This window comes from Loxodonta africana, chromosome 6, assembly GCF_030014295.1.
Source record: "Loxodonta africana isolate mLoxAfr1 chromosome 6, mLoxAfr1.hap2, whole genome shotgun sequence".
Classification (NCBI taxonomy): Eukaryota; Metazoa; Chordata; class Mammalia; order Proboscidea; family Elephantidae; genus Loxodonta; species Loxodonta africana.
Window position 1 is genome coordinate 82,027,956 of NC_087347.1, and position 17,364 is coordinate 82,045,319.

Sequence of the window (17,364 nt, forward strand, 5' to 3'; positions counted from 1 at the left end):
AACCAGTGTATGTCCTTTTTATATAAAAACCAAAAACCTGTTGCTGTCAAGTCAATTCTGACTCCTAACAACCCTATAGGACAGAGTAGAACTGCCCCATAGGGTTTCCAAAGAGTGGCTGGTGGATTTGAACTGCTGACCTTTTGGTTAGCAGCCAAGTTCTTAACCACTGCACCACCAAGGCTCCTCTTTTTATATAAGCATACACATATCACATTTGTAAACCTCTTTCTCTTACTTACATTCTCCAGCAGAAATATGAAGACCAGATCATCATTCAAAGAGATATATAGTTAACTGGACCTTCTACCTGGTGTTTTTTGCACTAACCCCATCAGGTAACCCTGTGGAGAAGTCTTCTCTCTCTAGTAGGAAAAACTCAACTCCACCTCTACCAACCCCTTTGAGTTGAAAAGATCTTCCCTAGCTCAAGTTCCCACCTGCCTCTTAGGATTGTCTTGAGGGGTAGAGTCGTTAAGAATTTCTTCACTCCTTCATTTGATCTGTAAATATTTGTAGAGAGTCTCCTGTGTTCTGGGCTTGGCTTTCCAGACACAAAGGATAAGGCATGATCCCTTATGATGAAGACTCTATCATGTAAATGAATAACTGAAACAAAGTGCCATTGGGCCTTGTACCACCTATACAGGATCTACTGGGAGCTCAAGGAAAGGACTGTCTGATAATACCTGTGGAGTCAGGAAAGTTCCAGATAATACCTGAGCACAAGCATTAAAAATGATTAGATGGAGTGGGGGACCTGAGTTTCCAAACAAAGGAGTATTGAGTAAAATCTTGGAATCTTGAGCAATTTTACAACAGTTCAGCATAATTAGGGGGAAGCATGGGGAAGCAGTATTTTCCAACACTGTGTAAAAAATATATAGCACGTGTAATTACTATTGTAGCTAATGAACTATGTAACCAGCAATGGAGATAGTTTAGTAACAAATGAGAATACAAAGTCCTGTTTATTCTGAAAGTTGTCTATATGTGACTGTACCTAAGGCAGGCTAAATAATGCTGGATAACAAGCCATACCAATATTTCAGTGGCTTAGCCCAACAGAAGTTTATTTCTTCTTATGAAAACTCTATTGTAGGTCCTATGACTCCCCAGGGCAGCTGTGCTCAGGGTAATATCTTAGCATCCTTCAGTCTTGTGCCACCTTCATCATGATTGCAGGAACAAGGAGTCAAGCCCTGCTCCTTAAATGATTCATCATTAAACGACCAGGAAATGATACACTTCACTTCAGCTCACATCTCACTCACCCAAGTACACCATACCTGATTTTCATGAGGTGAAGAGTGTAATTCTTCCCTATGCCTAGGACCAGAAGGAGAACAGGAAAAATGGGTGATTGCTGAAAATGCCTTTGGCAATTATGAAAATGTTTTATGTCTCAGATTAGCCCAATGGGGTCAGTAATATTATTACATCATAAAGTAATGTTGACATTAAAGTTTAATCTTGATCTTGTGATTGAAAGTTAAGACTTTAAGTAGTTTTACTGTTACTCAATGTTTGCATCATTGTCTGTGCAAGCAATTGTAAAAGCTACCCATTTAAAGAAATAACTGATTCATGAAATTGTTGAACATAAGTTACTGTTTAAAGACTAAACTCCAGAGGATCTAAATAAATTCATTTTAATCGTAATATTGGCAACTTTGAAAAGCAACTTTTTTCTGATATGGTTCCAATATTATAATTCAAATAAGTCACATTTCTTTTGTTTCTATGTGTAAAAATGCATGCTTTTATACACAGGAATAAATAATGCCTGCTCTTAATAGACCAAGGACATGTTACTAGGTATTTAGTATGTTAGCTAGTTTCGGTGATCTTTTTGGTTGCTTTGCTCTAAATATCAATTTAATTTTTAACACCTACCAAATGCTTCTTATCAGTAGGGTGAAGTGCCTAACAGATTTGCTATTTGATGCTGGTATTACAGTAGAGGCTCCTTTCAGAATGATCCTTGGTGTAACTCTATTAGATTATTCCAAATATTTTTACTTTCAAACTGCATTTTTAAGTTAATTTCAAGTTATTTTCTGAAAGCAAGCTCTTGGACTGATCAAAATGGCCAGCACCTTAAAGCAATTGGTGCTGTTGAAACTATATATACAAGTTATGCAAATATACCTGTTTGCCAGGTGTAAAGAATCACCTGAAGAAAAAGCACGCGAGAACTAAAACCTATAAACAAGCACACAGCTGGGTCTTCGTGATTCTTTTATTCCTGTAAAACTACCAAGAGATAAGGGGAATTATTAGATTTATCACTCAATTCTTGGCTTACAGATTGCCATTAGACACAATATTGTCCAGCCTTCATTTCACAGCTGTTATAGGCTTAAAAAAAAAAAAAATTATGCCTGTAGAGACAGGGCAACATTAAACCTGCTATCCATTAGGAAGGCCACAGTGTCACAGGTGCACTTTTAATGAGTAGCAACCTAAGAGGTCAAGTTAAAAAAAAAAAAAAAAAAGACCCGAACGTGGAAGGTCAGGCTGCTGGGAGGGCAAGCTGCAAGCCTTGTTCTGTGAGTTTTTCTCCGCACTTCCGCGGTGGCCCAGGTCCACTCCTCCGGACCTCACAGGGCAGGTATTCTCCTTCTCCACATCCCCGCCCCCCACCTGTCTGATTTGGGCGCGCCAGCTTTCCTAAAGTGATACCCTAGTGGTGGGAATGGGAATACTTCGCCCGTTAGCTTCATTGGCGTTCGGCTTCCCCAGGAGGACCCCAAAGACTGGAAGCCCTGGGGGGGAGGAAATTCCAACTCGGTCCTCGCCCACGCCCGCCCCGTCCCTCTCTCCGGCTCGCTGCCTCTCTCGCCCCGATGCCGTCGAAACTCGTCCCCACTTTAGGGTGGCTAGGCGGCGGAGGTGGCGGCGAGGTCCCGGGCCCTGGGCAGGGAAATGGGGCAGGGTGAGTGTACGAGTTTGGGGAGAGGCGCCGGTGCACTCCGCCCGCGGGCAAGGGGAGGTGCTGACTCGGTCCGGCCGGCGGCTGGGCTGAGCCACCGCGAGGCTGCCGCTTTCTCCTCCATTCAAGTCCTGGCTTGAGAGCCCAACTGAAAGCGCGCGGGACGGGGGAGGGAAGAGTGGGAGAGGAAGCCGCGGGAGAGAACAGGCGAGCCACTGTCTCCTTTTGAAAAGAAAGTAGGAGCCCTGGGTGGAAAAGAGATTAACACTCCCAATTTTTTTTTTTTTTTTCGAAAAAAGTTTTGTCTGGGCAGCTCGGCAGCCTGGCAGTGCGCTGTCGGCGTGGCGGCAGTGTCTTAGCGTCTTTCCCAGCTCCTTCTCCTTCCAGCCAGGCCAGCGCCTCTCCCTCCCCCGGAGGCGCCAAATGGCTACCCAGTAAACCCCACGGGGCGGGGGCTGCAGCGCCGCCTCCTGCCACCGCCGCTCCCTGCGACGGCGGCGCCCGCGGGCTGGGAGTCTGGGCCCGCAGGTGGAAGCGCACCCGGGAGGCGGGTCTGCCCGGGGCTTCGGTGGCTCGGGCGGGCTCTTGACGCGTGGCCAGCCCGGCTCTGGCTTCGGAAGGGCGCGCGTCCCGCCCTGACCGGCCGGCCTCTCCCACCCCAGCAGTGACGCGCCGACTTGGAGCTGGAGCCCGCGCAGCGCACCGCAGGGCGATGGACAGCCGAGCCCCGCGCGCGGAGGACGCCCGGGCGGCGCCCTTGCCGCCCGCCACCACCTCAGGGTAAGCCTGGAGCGTCTCACCTTCACTCACCCGGGAGGGCGATGCTAGCGAGGCTTCAACCAGTTTACCTGGTGGGCGACTCCCTGGCCATCAGACACGCAGGCGAGGAGGCTGCCTCCTTTCGGCCTCGTTGGAGACCGCCTGGTGTTGGGAATCTGGTGGTTTTGAACGCTTTCGTATTGGGGCCGCGCTGGGTTGCTGAAGGCCAGCCGAATGCTAGGAATTGGGTAAGGAGTCTGGGAGCAAAAATCTTAACAAAGGGCCCCTTGTTGAGGCTCTGGAGGAGAGGAGGGCGATACCTGTAAGTGAATTCCTGTGAAGGAGAAAAAAAGTTTCCTTGGCCAAAGGCTGAGGCCCACACAGGCGAGCAATAACAGGGTGACTGTGGGAAGGGGCTTTCTGTGAGCGAGTGGAGGGCCACAGGTGTGCCAGCTGTCAGCTTGCATGACAGTTCCGGAACCAGGCAGGGTGCGAGCCTCGATTGGGGGTGTGTGTGCTTGTGGCCAATTACTGATGCCAAAGGCAAGAGCAAAGTCAGACTGCAAACAACTGTACTCTTCTTTGTATCCTCACGTGTTTGTGGAGAAATTGGAGGGGAAGGGGCTGTCACATGGTGAGTTAATATTAAATGAAGCATGTCTTCCTGCCAAATATGCTAATAATCACTGTGCTGAGCGTTTGGGTAAACAGTAATGAGAACAGGTAGTTCTGCAAGAGATGGGGGAGAACCTGAAGATAACCTTCGTCTTGGTAAACAGAGAAGGAATAGCATGGATCGGTAGTTGAGTTTTGAAACCCCTCTGACATAGTATAACTTTTTCCTACAATTGTTTCAACTCTGTTTCTTTTCATTCATCCTTAATCTGAACCCAGAAATGTCCTAAAAAGAATATGTTAGAAATAAAAAAAAGTCAAGGAAAAATTGACTTTGTATCAAATGAATGGGAGTTGTGAAGTTTTCCTAATTTAAAAGAGAAGTCATTTTTCCCTGGAACATGACAGCCGTTTCCTTAGGAGCAAGTCATAGCATGTTTATTCGTCAGAGGCCATGCGAACATTGGCAGTTGTCTTGAAACATGGAGAAGTCTCAAAGCAACATGACTAAAAGATATTTAGTATAATTTTTTTACATAGAGGAAACGTGTAATGTATGAATTATTTCATTTTGCTCTGATTAGCTCCTTTCCCCCACCCCCCCCATAGCAGTATTGCCTTTCCTCTTTTTTCCCCCAGGTTTTTCCACTGTTTAGATATTGCCATATATTCTTTCATATGTTCCATGTTATTGTGTATAAACACATAAAAACAAGGTCTCTAAACGGAGCTGTAAATGAAGATGAACAGTTCACGGCATATTGAAATGTATGCAGGTACCAAAAATAAGACGTAAGGACTGAATTGGTGGATTTAAAATGGACCAAAAGTAAGAATTAGGTTAAGGTACTGTTTACAAAAATAAAAATAGTATGGATATCCACGTACATAAAGTGTCCCATGGGTGTTCAGAAATCAAATGATACCTTTGAGTATTTGTGTGATACCAAAGGGCTCTGTGATGGAGTGGAAAGAGTTTTCTAGTGATAAGCATAATTATAGTAAATGCTGCAAATTTTACTTGAGCGCTTAAAGGTTTCAACTAATAAATTCTTTGCTTCAAAAGAATGTACAAAACTAACTGCTTTACCTAACTTCTCAAATATGAAGAAATTGTTTCATGGCCCCTTGGCCGTTTCTTTGAAACATTCTAAATTATAACATTGCAATGGATAGTTAAAAAATTTTTTTTTTACCAGCACTTTCACGTATTTACCTCATCTTTAGTATCATACAGTATTTGGAATTGTGTGGGACAGGTGGCATTTTTCTCACTTTTCAGTGGAGGCAACAATACCCTCTGGTCTCTTCACAGTCGTGCACTGGAAAGTCCCAGTCTTCAAGGGGTCTGATCTAGTGATGGATGGCCTTCAGTGTTTTTCTTCTGGGACTCCAATGCACTGCCTATCACATTCTAGAGTGGACTCCTTTCTTAAGACCATGCGAAATAATTCACTTTATGTATGTTGTTCTATATCAAGGGCTTGTTTGTTGGCCTTTAAAATGTGACTAAGGGTTTAGATCATTAAAGCCACTGACAATCACAATAATTTGCATGAAATTTGCATGAAGATTTATATATATATAAATAATATAGGGAGTCCTCGGGTGGCACAAGCAGTTAGGGGCTTGACCACTAGCTGAAATGTTGGTGGTTTGAAATTACCCAGAGGAGCATCAGAAGACAGGCCTAGTGATCTGCTTCCAAAAGGTCACAGCCTTCAAAACCCTGTGGAGCAGATCTACTCTGCACCCATGGGGTTTTCATGAGTTGGAATTGACTCAATGGCAACTAACAACAGCAATATAATATGTATGGTGTCCCTGGGTGGTGCATACAGTTAACAAGCTTGGCTGTTAACTGAAAGATTGGAGGATTGAGTCCACCCAGAGGTGCCTCAGAAGAAAGGCCTGACAACCAACTTCTAAGAATCAGCAGTTGAAAACTTTATGAAGGACAGTTCTACTCTTTATGAAGCACAGTTCTACTCTGATTTTAAAGAAATCAGTACTATTGGAAACGCTAGCTGGGAAGTTTAAATGTTGTTATAAGGGGGTGGGGTAGCACCAAAAGTGATTTTCCTCTCTACCTTGGATACCCAGTTAGTGAATAACCTAAGTTTCTTATCTTACCCACTGCAGTCGAGTCGATTCTGACTCATAGCAACTCTTTTATATTAAGCCAAAAGAAACCAGACTTATTGCCTTGAGTAGATTCCAACTCACGGCGATCCTATAGGACAAGATAGAACTGCCCCCATGGGGATTCTAAGGCTGTATTCTTTACCGAAGTAGACTGCCACATCTTTATCCTGCGGGGCTCCTAGTAGGTTTGAACTGTTGACTTTTCTGTTGCAACTGAGTGCTTTAACCACTGTGCCACCAGGGCTCCTTCAACTGAGGCTTAGAGAGCTTAGTTAATGTACTCAAGATTGTATAACTCTAAGCCATGGAAGGGTAATAGACACAAACTTTGCCCTCAAACTTACGTTCTTCACCAACACTAGGCCAACTGCAACTCAGTATGTTTGCTGCTGTCGATTATACTGATTTGGTTAAGGGATTTTTTTTTACTAATGCCATACAAATAAACATGGATTTACCATGCACTGTCTTGAATTTTTTTTTAAAAAACTCATGTTTATATTTATTTTATTTTTTGGTTAGGGTTAGGGTTATCGTTAGGGCTTGGGGTTCAGGTTAGTGTTCTGGTTAGGGCTAGGGTGGTTAGCATTAGGGTTAGGGTTGGGGGATACGGTTAGGGGTTAGAATGAGGGTTACGGTTAGTATTACAGTTAAGTGAGGGTTTTGGGTAAGTGTTATGATTACGGTTAGAGTTAGGGTTATGTTTAGGGTTAGGTATAGGGTAAGATTTAGGTTTAGGTTCAGGTTTAGGGTTAGAGTTAGTGATCTATTTAGGGTCAGGGTTAGAGTTAGGGTTAGGATTAGGTTTAGGTTTAGGGTTAAGGTTATGGTTAGTGTTTGGATGAAGTTCAGGATAGGGTGAGGGTTATTTATTTTTATTAACTTTTATTGAGCTTCAAGTGAAAGTTTACAAATCAAGTCAGACTGTCACATATAAGTTTATATACATCTTACTCCGTACACCCACTTGCTCTCCCCCTAATAAGTCAGCCCTTCCAGTCTTTCCTTTCGTGACATTTTGGCCAGCTTCCAACTCTCTCTATCCTCCCATCCCCCCTCCAGACAGGAGATGCCAACACAACACAGTCTCAAGTGTCCGCCTGATATAATTAGCCCGCTCTTCATCAGCATCTCTCTCCTACCCACTGTCCAGTCCCTTTCATGTCTGATGAGTTGTCTTCGGGGATGGTTCCTGTCCTGTGCCAACAAAAATGTTTATATTTTTTATATTTAAAAACTCTAATGCGTGCGAAAGAAAGAACTCAATACCTAGCATAAAAAAAAAAAAAAACCATTGCCGTAGAGTTGATTCTGACTTACAGCAACCCTGTAGGACAGAGCAGAACTGCCCCATAGGGTTTCCAAGGGGTGCCTGGTGGATTCAAACTGCTGACATTTTGGTTAGTAGCCATAGCTCTTAACCACTATGCCACCAAGGTTTCCAGTGTATAAAAGGAGCTCAAGTATTTGGTTTATGTCTTCAAAACCGTATTCAACATTTTCATGTATTTGGGACAGTTTAATTTAACTCATAGTAAACTAGTTGACTCCTTTGGTCATGGGACAAAAATCTGAACTTATTTTTGCTACTAGGCATCTATTAATTTTATTTACCCAAACCCAGAAACCCAGTGCCGTTGAGTCGATTCCAACTCATAGCGACCCTATAGGACAGAGTAGAACTGCCCCCCCCCAGAGTTTCCAAGGAGCACCTGGTGGTTTTGAACTGCCAACCCTTTGGTTAGCAGCTGTAGCACTTAACCACTACCCCACCAGGGTTTCCAATTTTATTTACAGAATATTTAAAAAGAATTTTTGATTACCAAAAAATGAAATTGTTTTTTAAGACAGTGCTAGATTTTCCCTTCAAAGTCTGATTTCTTCCGAGTTAGAGAATAACTGAATAACAGTATCATAACCTTGCCTTATTATTGAAATGCCGGGTATATTTATGTAATAATAAATGTCAACCCGCATGTTATTGAGACAACTGTTCTTCATTTGGTTAATTATTCAAAAACATGACACTTATTGTATGTAAAAGGCTGTTCCTAGACTCTGCGAGATTAGCTTCCAATCTCTAGAACTTTACTGATGAAATTATCTGTAGCTGTGCAGGAAAAAAAAAAAAAAAAACAACACCAAGGGAACATGCTGTGGTAAAGGTACTTTGCTTCTAACTTAAAAACATTGTGTTTATACATAAATATTTGTATGTAAAAATATTATGTTTAAAAAACAATCAGCTAATTCGTTTGTCAGCAAACTTTGGACCCTCAGGCCAGATTGTGCTCTCCAGCGGCTTTGGTAGTTTGACTGGAACACACGGAGCCCTTGTGGCACAGTGATTAAGCGCTCAGCCGCTAACCAAAAGGTCAGTGGTTTGAATCCACAGGCCGGTCTGTGGGAGGACGATGTGGCAGCCTGCTTCTGGAAACATTGACGGCCTTGGAAAGTCTATGGGGCAGTTCTACTCTGTCTTATAGGGTCGCTGTGAGTTGTAGTTGACTTGACGACAGTGGGTTTGTTTTTTTTATTTTTTACAAATGCTTTCACACTTCAATTGAGTAGTGCAGACAGAGACCATATGGCCTGCAAAGCTAAAAACATTTACTCTCTGGCCCTTCACAGAAGAAGTTTGTCGACCTCCTGGCCTAACTTATAAAATCCATGAGATATTATTTAATTAAAATTTTATTTACTGCAGGACACTTCTAAGTATTGAACTTAAATATAAATTGGAACAAAATGATTTATACTGTGCTTGCTAAAGCAAGGTATATCTTATAGTAAAGGATTTTGCATAGTAGTGATTTGTGGTTGATTTCTTTTCCAAGTAAAGACTGAGCTTGCCCCCTTGGCGTGAATTTAAGAATTTTGACATAAGATATTTGGATTTGTCTTTAAAGAGAAGTTCTAGACTTCTGTGCTAGAACAACTTTTAGGAAAAAGAGAAACAAATTTACCCAGAAGGTGATGGATAAAGGATAATAGTTCTTATTTCATTTTTTTGAGTTTATGCCTATTTTATAAGTCAAACCGTCCTTGTAATTTCTTGGCAAGTTTTTTTTTGTTATTTTTATTTCATGTTCTTAGGCTTTTAGTGTTTTAAAAGTAGTATAGATTGTTCTAAGACTTTTTTTTTTTATGACATTGCTTTGCTAAATTTTTCCCCATCTGCTACAGTAAAAACAAAGTGAGTATGGGAGAAAGAAGTTTCCCAGGACTATTTATAAAAGGCCAAATGTCTTCAGTTTTTGCATACAAACTTCATATCTAAGGAATGAATCCCTTGGAAGAGGTTCCCAAAGACCAGCTAGTTGTTATGACCACATTAAAAAAAATGCTAGCATGCATTTGGGTTATTTTAAGTTTAATGTAAGCTTAGTTTAAGTTCACAGTGCTGTTTATAAATTTAAGTAAATAATATAAATAAAACCACTTATTGCCTTTAGACATAAAGAAAGCTATGGAGTTTAATTGCGTAGCAGTTTGACAATGAAAGTGCTTTAATTGGGGTGGTCATCCTCCGTATTAAGACAGCAAAGAATGTAAAGGCAGGAGAAATGGCCTCTGTAGCTCAACCTATAGAAAGTTGAAAACTTAACACTATTCATAACTTTAATACATTTTCAATTGTTACAGTGCTTTACAGAGGTCAGAATTGTTTCACATGCCATTAATTAGGCTGTTTGAATTCCTAATGTTTTTGGTGCTCTGTGTTGGGTAATGCCCTGGTTAGATTTGTATGTTTCCATGCCATTATATCCTCCTCGAGGATAAAGCTCAGAGGCCCTTCTTGCAGGAATTTCATTGCGGAAAAGCGCAGTACGCTCCCAAACGGGGTCGTTTCCTAAACCTTGCCTGCCCTCTAGCAAAAAAAGTAACCCCATTAAAGCTATCAAGTTTGTGGCTGCGTGGTAGTGAGAATGTCACATCAAATCATAGATGTGATAGCATTTACCAAAATCATTCTTTTTCTTGTGTGCTTCTTAAATGTCTTTATTTACCTTAGTAGGGTTGTGCTGACTTCACTCATATTTCGTCTTGCCTCTCCCATTACCAAAAGTAACAGCTGTCTATACTATCTAGAACGTGATTCCCCCTCCTTCTCTCTCCCATCCCTGGTAACCATCAAAATTTGCTTTCTGTGTGTATCTATTCTTGGTTTTTTATAATACTGGGACCATACAGTATTTGTCTTTTTGTGATTGATTTATTTCACTCAACGTACTGTTCTCCAGATTCATCCATGTTGTAAGATGTTTTACAACTCCTTGTTATTCTTTATAGCTTCATAGTATCCATTGTATTTATGTACCACAGTTTGTTTATCCATTCATTCGTTGATGGGCACCTTGGTTGTTTCCATATTTTTGCTGTTGTGAATAATGCTACAGTGCACATAGGTGTGCATATGTCTATTTGTGTCACTACTTCACATCTCTAGGATCTATACCTAGGAGTCGGATTGCTGGATCATAAAGTATTTTTAACTTTTTGAGGAAGCACCATACTGTTTTCCATAGTGGTTGTACCATTTTACAATCCCACCAGCAATGTAAAAAAATGTCCCCCCACAACCTCACCAGCATTTATTCTGTTTTTTTTTTTTTTTGATCAGTGCCATTTCTGCTGGGATGAGATGATACCTCATTGTAGTTTTGATTTGCATCTCTCTGGTGGTGCAGTGGTTAAGTGTTCAGCTGCTAACCAAAAGGTGGGAAGTTCAAATCCTCCAGCTGCTTCTTGGAAACCCTATGGAGCAGTTCTCCTCTGTCCTATAGGGTTGCTATGAGTCGGAATCAACTCAAAAGCAACCGGAATGGCTAATGATTGTGAGCATCTTTTCATGTATTTGTTGGCCGCTTGAATGTCTTCTTTGGTGAAGTGTCTGTTCATGTTCTTTGCCCATTTTTTGATTGAATTTTTTGCCTTTTTGTTGAGTCATTGATGCCTTCTATATATTTTAGAAATTAGACCCTTATCAGATATGTTGTCACCAAAGATTTTTTCCCAGTTCTCTTTTTATTCTCTTGGTAAAGTCTTTTGATGAGCATTAAGTGTTTAATTTTTAGGAGGTCTCAGTTATCTAATTTATCTTATTTCATTGATGCATTTTTATTTTGTCTGATAAGTTTTTTATGACAAAATTAAGTTCCCTAGTTTTGACCCTATGTTCCCTTCCAGGAATTTTGTAGTTTTAGCTTTAACATTTAGGCCTTTGATCCATTTGGGCTAGTTTTTGAGGAGGGTGTAAGGTATGGATCCTGATTCATTTTTCTGCATATGGTTATCCAGTTTTGCCAGCACCATTTATTAAAGAGACAGTTTCTTACCCATTGAGTGGACTTTGACCCTTTGTAGAAGATAAGTTGCCTATAGATGTTTGGATTTACTTCTGCATTCTCAATTCTATTCCATGGGCCTTTGTGTCTGTCCTTGAACCAGTCCAGGCTGTTTTGATTATTGTGGCTATATTTCGAGATGAGGAAGGGTGAAGCCTCTTAATTTGTTCTTCAGTATTGCTTTAGTTGTTCAGGTCTCCTTCCTTTCCATGTAATGTTGGAGATTAGTTTTTCCATTTCATTAAAGAATATTGTTGGGATTTGGATCAGGTTGGGTTTATATCTGTAGATCATTTGTGGTAGTTGTCTTAGGCTGGGTTCTCCAGAGCAGCAAAACGTATATATAGAGAGAGAGAGAAAGAGAGAGAGAGATTTATGTCAAGGAACTGGCTCACGTGGCCCCTAGAGGCTGTACGTTAGCCAGGCTATGAGACAGGAAAGCGGATTCTCCCCCTTCGTGTAGCTGCAGGGGCTGGCAAACCCAAGATTGGCAGGCTGGAGAGCAGTACCGCTACAGGCAGTGGAGATCAACAAATCTCAAGACTGGCGGGCAAGACAGCCAGCAAGCCACTAGCCAAAGTCCCAGGAACCAGAGGCCAGACGAATGGGAGCTAGGCGCAGGATCTGGAACAAGCAAAAGCCCTGGCAAGGTGAGCGGAAATGAAGTAGGTGGAGGAGGGTGGAAAGATGAAGGCTGAGGGGATGGTGAGCTGCCACAGGCCCCACCCCCTCCGGTTCCACTCAGCAAATCCCATCATGGCAGTAATCACCTATCAGATTTCAATAGGAAAGCGATCACAACATTATACAATTGCCAAAGCACTGAGACTCATGGCCCAGCCAAGTTAACACAATCTTAACCATCATAGTAGTATTGACATTTTCACAATTTTAAGCCTTGCAATCCATGAGCGTGGAATGTTTTTCCATTTATGAAGATCTTTTAGTTTCTTGCAGTGGTATTTTATAGTTTTCCTTGTATAAGTCTTTTATGTCCCTGGCTAGGTATATTCTTAGATATTTTATCCTTTTGGGGGGTATTGTAAATGGTATCGTTTTCTTGATTTCCTTTTCAGAGTCTTCATTAGTATAGAGCAACCCAACTGATTTTTGTGTGTTTATCTTGTACCTTGCCACTTTACTGAATCTTTTTATTAATTCCAGTAACTTTCTTGTGGAGTCTCTGGAATTTTCTATGTATAGGATCATGTCATCTGTAAATAAGGATAGTTTTACAAATTAAAAAAAAAAAAAAAATTTTATTTTTTTACAAATTGAATACCCTTATTTCCCTTTCTTGCCTTATTGCTCTAGCTAGGACTTTCAGTATAATATTGAATAAGAGTGGTGATAAAGGACATCCTTGTCTCTTTTCTGTTCTCAAGGGGAATAGGAACCGAAATTTTAACAGCTGCTACAGTCATGTCAGTTTACATGAGCTGGAAAAACAGGAAATTGAGCTGCAGATGTGAAAATGGCTCTCACCCTTCCATTCCCAGGCCTGATGGATGTGCCATAGTTTTAGTCCAACTGAGTCAACAGTAGTCAAGATAATTATAGAAGTCGTTGGATTTATTTTCTCCTTTGTGCTAAAGTGGATGCAAGTTATACTAAAAGCAGAAGTGTCAGAGAGAGGAGCAACCCTTTATTTTGCTCTTTTTTTTTAAATCCCTAATAGTCACGTGGTATATCACTACTTTAATAGAGTTAGGCAAGTGCCAGAATCTCCGTCTTATAGGACACCATCTGCTTTTCCGGGTCTCCTGGCCTCCAGGCAGCCCACATTAGACTCAGGTGTTCATGGTTCGTTATTAACTCAGTCAGCAAAATGGCAGGGTACAGTGTCCTACCAGATGAGAGTAGTGATCTCTTGCCCCTACATAGGATATGTTGCTTTGCATTTCCAGCTGAAAGCTTTAACTTGAAGCAAAAATAAAATAGCGTGTTACCTTTTAGGAGAGCAAGGCTGAAAGTGAAGAGGAGGATGTTAGCAGATGAAAAGAAACTAATTTTATGTTGTGATCCTTTGCTATCAATTTTCTATATTCAGTGTTCTTTTTCTCTAAGAGGACAAGTTTTACTATGATATTCCATTACTCTAAAATTGTCCATTTCCTCTAGGAAAGTTAGATGTGACTTCATTTGAGAAAAAAAAAAAAGAAAATCGGATTCTATTGATCTGAAAGGGGAAATACACCCAAATATACTTAATTGGGACAAATTTTGTACCTAGAGCCAATTCCAACTATAAATTCCTCCAGTTTTACCACACCTCATTTTTGAAATACAATTTGTTTAGGGGAATTTTTAGTTTTCTAATAAAATTCAAGATTTCATATACTATTTGGGGTACAACATCTTGGGATTTTAATTTTATTATTATTTTTGTGAATCATAGTTATCTAGGACTCTAAGTAGATTATAAGAGCCCTGGTGGTGCAGTGGTTAAGTGCTCAGCTCCTAACCCAAAGGTCAGCAGTTTGAGCCCACTAGGCGCTCTGAGGGAGAAAGATGTGGCAGTCTGCTTCTCTAAAGATTACAGCCTTGGAAACCCCATGGAGCAGTTCTACTCTGTCCTACAGGGTCACTATGCGTCAGAATTGACTCAGTGGCAATGGGTTAAGCACGTTATACAGGTTTGAATTAATAGAAATTCTAAAAGTTATCTGAATGTGTTGAATACATATTTGCTATAATTTTTGGTAATCTAAATCCATTCTTTTTTGTGTTCCACCCAGATATTAAGCACATTAAAAGTTGAGGTTGGCAGTGATGCAGGATTTGAATGTCAGGGATTTGGGGCATTCACAGTTTTCTTATATCGTTGTAAAACTAGGTTTTACTAGGCAAGGTAGAGACTCAGTTCCTGGAATCTCACAGATTTCTGGAACACAACAAGAACCCAGATTTCTTTGGTATTAAAGGAATGGCCTTGGGACACCAAAAAATAGTATGCAGTGCTGAAGGCATACACAGTTTAGGAGATATGGACTAGTGAAGTGGTAGTTATTTAATTCCATCAGCAACATCTTTTATCTCTCATCAGTCAGCACAGGATATTTAAAAAGATTTTCTATCAAAAACCGTTTTAAAAAATTCTGGCGCTTGGCCTTTTTTTTTTTTTTTTTAATTAACTGAAGGCTATCTAGAATGCCGTGCTCTCTGAGTTAAGCATAATTATAGTCTTCTGTTTATTTTGGTGATTGTTTAATTTTTCATACCATGGTAGCAGTGTGATTTGGGAGGAATGGGTGAGGAACATGTCTTAATTGGTTGCCACCCAGGTGCTGAGCTATGGGTAGCTTTGGACTCATTATTTCTCTGGCCCTAGGACATACTTTGAGCATGTATCAGGAAGGATCAATCTCTGGAGAAGGACATCATGCTTGGTAAAGTAGAGGGTCCGCAAAAAAGAGGAAGACCCTCAATGAGATGGAGTGACACAGTGGCTGCAATCATGGGCTCAAGCTTAAAAACAGTTGTGAGGATGGTGCAGGACTGGGCAGTGTTTCCTTGTGTTGTACATAAGGTTGCTTTGAGTTGGAACTGACTCGAAGGCATCTAACAACAGCAACAGGACTATTTGGAATAGTCCTTACCAGCTGGGACCTATGTAAAATATTTTTGTGAAAGTGGAAGGGGGAGTGGATGAGAAAAGTAAGGTGGCACTTAGGAGCTGAGAATGGAGGCTTTTTCCTCCTCAGTCATTTTAGTAAACCAGCCAGCTTCTTAAGTTTAACACTGCTAATGAGGAAATAGGTCCCTATGTGATGCAAAATAGTTTGCTCTGGCTACTAGCAGAAAGGCTGGCAGTTTGAAGCCACCCAGTGGTGCTGTGGAAAGAAGGCCTTGTGATCTGCTTCTGTAAAGATTACAACCAAGAAAACCCTGTGGACCTCATTTCTACTCTGTAACGCGTGGGGTCTCCTTGAGTGAGAACTGAGTCCATGGCAGGGTTTTTTTTTTTTTTTTTTAATGAGGAAATAGTTTTCATTATGGACATTTAGAACTGTAAAATTGGCTATATCAAAACAAATTTTTTGAAAGGGTTTATTTTCAAAATAGGATTAAGAAAGATTTGGGAGATATGGTAATACTGTGTTCATATTGCATATAATTTTTGTTATGCTTAAATGCATTAAATGCATTTCAGTTGTGTACATAATACTCATTTCCTCCTTTTTCCTTGGACCCTTTGATGTGCTTATGTTTTTACACTACTGTTTCATGGAAAAAATTAAATTTCATGGGGTTGTGAAGGGAAGAATTTTCCTGGCTTTTTTCCTTCGTTGGTTAGCCAGGTAAATGTGTGCTGTGCTAAATGGAAAGGTAGGGATAATTAGATTTTTATTTGGGGTAGTGGATGAAGAACAGAACAAGAAATCAGGCAAAATATTTACAATGAATGGGAAAAAGGAGAACAGAACAGTCCCTGATGGTGGAAGAAAAGGTGACTGTGCTAAAATGCTAGACTGCCACTAAACTAGCAATTTGAGGTTTGACAGCATTTAACCTCTTGTGTTCCCTTTGCAGCTCTGGTACTGTTAGTTTGTGGAAACTTCTGTGATCCTAGGTTACTGGAAAGCGTTTTCTGCCAAAGACTTTATATAACCTCTTCAAAAGTACCATATATGCATTTTCGTTGCGATTACATCCAAAAGTAAATTGATGATTAGGCTAATGACAGTTCTTTACAGCGGTGTTTGTGGCGTATATAATTTATTTATGATTCCTGCAATAGGTAATACATTCATATGGCAAAAAATTCAAAAGCTAAAAAGTGATAAAACAGTAAAAAATCTCCTTCTAGCCCCTTGCTTCCTTTCACCCAGGTTTTCTTCCCAGAGGCAATCAGTGCTACCAGTGTTTGCAAATCCTCATAAGATATTGTACACCAACTACTGCTGTCTAAGTATGCCAGCCACATATTCAGTGTTAAATTTTGGAGAAGCCACATTAAAAAAGTAAAAAGAATTTAAATAATATGAGTTGGAATCGACTTGACAACAGTAGGTTTTAATGTTAAATGATGTAATGGTTGAAATAAATTTAAGCCTACCAAAACAATAAAGTTGTCTTTAATAAAAATATTTTATACTGTATCAGATTTGAAATTTAAATTAGCATTTGAAATAAAAAATTCAGTTTCTCAGCTGCTCTAGGCACATCTCAAGTGCTCAAGAGCCTCATGTGGCTAGTGGCTACTGTATTGTACAGTCTGTCTTTATACATTCATGAGCAAATGGGAGTGTGTGTATTGTTTCTTCCTCTTTTATATACAATTAGTACTGCTTTGTACCTTACTTTTTAGCTTATTATATCTTGGTAATCACTTCATCACATAAGTTCCCCCCCCCCACTCCAGCTGCACATTATGTCTTTGTAGGGGTGAACCATAATTTATACAACCAGTTTCTGTTGATGGATACTTAGCTTTGATTTTTTTTCCCTCAGCCTTTTGCTGTTATTAAGTGGTCATTTTCGCATCGTTAATGCTTTTACAGTCTACTGTGATAATGTGCCTTCCTGTATGTTTGATCAAATATCTAGCCCGTGAAACCA

General features: G+C 40.6%; 1 protein-coding gene across 4 annotated transcripts in view; it reads left to right on the forward strand.

The window, feature by feature from the left end:
* Window positions 1-3,559: 3,559 nt before the first annotated feature.
* Window positions 3,560-17,364, forward strand: part of COBLL1 (cordon-bleu WH2 repeat protein like 1) — a 182,726-nt gene continuing 168,921 nt past the window's right edge. For 3 of the 4 annotated variants that reach the window (XM_064287048.1, XM_064287049.1, XM_064287050.1), the window contains exon 1: window positions 3,637-3,715. In XM_064287048.1, the coding sequence (XP_064143118.1) occupies window positions 3,648-3,715 (68 nt within the window). In that variant the 5' untranslated portion in view covers window positions 3,637-3,647. Of the gene's footprint in view, window positions 3,716-17,364 lie in introns of all 4 variants that reach the window. The other variant, XM_064287051.1, reaches the window with a different exon arrangement.